A 733-nucleotide genomic window follows, 5' to 3' on the forward strand; every position below is an offset into this window, starting at 1 on the left:
GGCTCCCCCCGGAGCCCCCCTGTGCTGCACCCTGTGCCGCGAGCGCCTGGAAGACACCCACTTCGTCCAGTGCCCCTCGGTGCCCGGACACAAGTTCTGCTTCCCGTGCTCGCGAGAGTTCATCAAGGCGCAGGGCCCCGCCGGAGAGGTGTACTGCCCCAGCGGCGACAAGTGCCCCCTGGTGGGCTCCTCGGTGCCCTGGGCCTTCATGCAGGGCGAGATCGCCACCATCCTGGCGGGAGACATCAAGGTCAAGAAAGAACGGGACCCCTAGGGCCCCGCCCCCCGCCCCCCCCCGTGGTGTCCCCCCCAACCCCGCCACAGCTGCGGATAAATTATTCCCCACACCCAGTGCCACCCCCCCCCGTGTACATACCCCCCCTTCCTCCACCCACACTGGTCCCCCCCCGAAGTAGATGCATTGTGGGGTGGGATGGGGGGGGAAGAAAGCTTGGGGTTCCCCGGGCCCCTCCAGTGCAGTGTCCCCTCTCCCCTCCTTGGCTTGGCTTTTCTTTGCTGCTGCTTGTAGTTGGGGGAAGAAGGCGCCCCGCTCCCCCTCGAGAAGGGGGCCTCCCGAAAACGCGCTCTTTATAAACGAAGCAAAAGCGTTCCACCGCCCTCTCCCCTCTCTCCTGCCTCCTCTTCCTTCAATAAACGGAAAGATGTTTCCTCCTCCCCGCCGCGCCTGGCTCCTCCGTTGTGTGCGGCGCTGCGCCCTCTGCGGGCCGGGGCC

General features: G+C 66.6%; 1 protein-coding gene across 1 annotated transcript in view; it reads left to right on the top strand.

Moving 5' to 3' along the window:
- Positions 1 to 664, top strand: part of Irf2bp1 (interferon regulatory factor 2 binding protein 1) — a 2,216-nt gene extending 1,552 nt beyond the window's left edge. The window contains exon 2 of the mRNA XM_013032584.1: positions 3 to 664. Coding sequence (XP_012888038.1) covers positions 3 to 274 — 272 coding nt within the window. The 3' untranslated portion in view covers positions 275 to 664. The remainder of the gene's footprint in view (positions 1 to 2) is intronic.
- The last annotated feature ends 69 nt before the right edge of the window (positions 665 to 733 follow it).

The sequence above is a fragment of the Dipodomys ordii genome, unplaced genomic scaffold (genome assembly GCF_000151885.1).
Source record: "Dipodomys ordii isolate 6190 unplaced genomic scaffold, Dord_2.0 Scaffold156, whole genome shotgun sequence".
Taxonomy (NCBI): Eukaryota; Metazoa; Chordata; class Mammalia; order Rodentia; family Heteromyidae; genus Dipodomys; species Dipodomys ordii.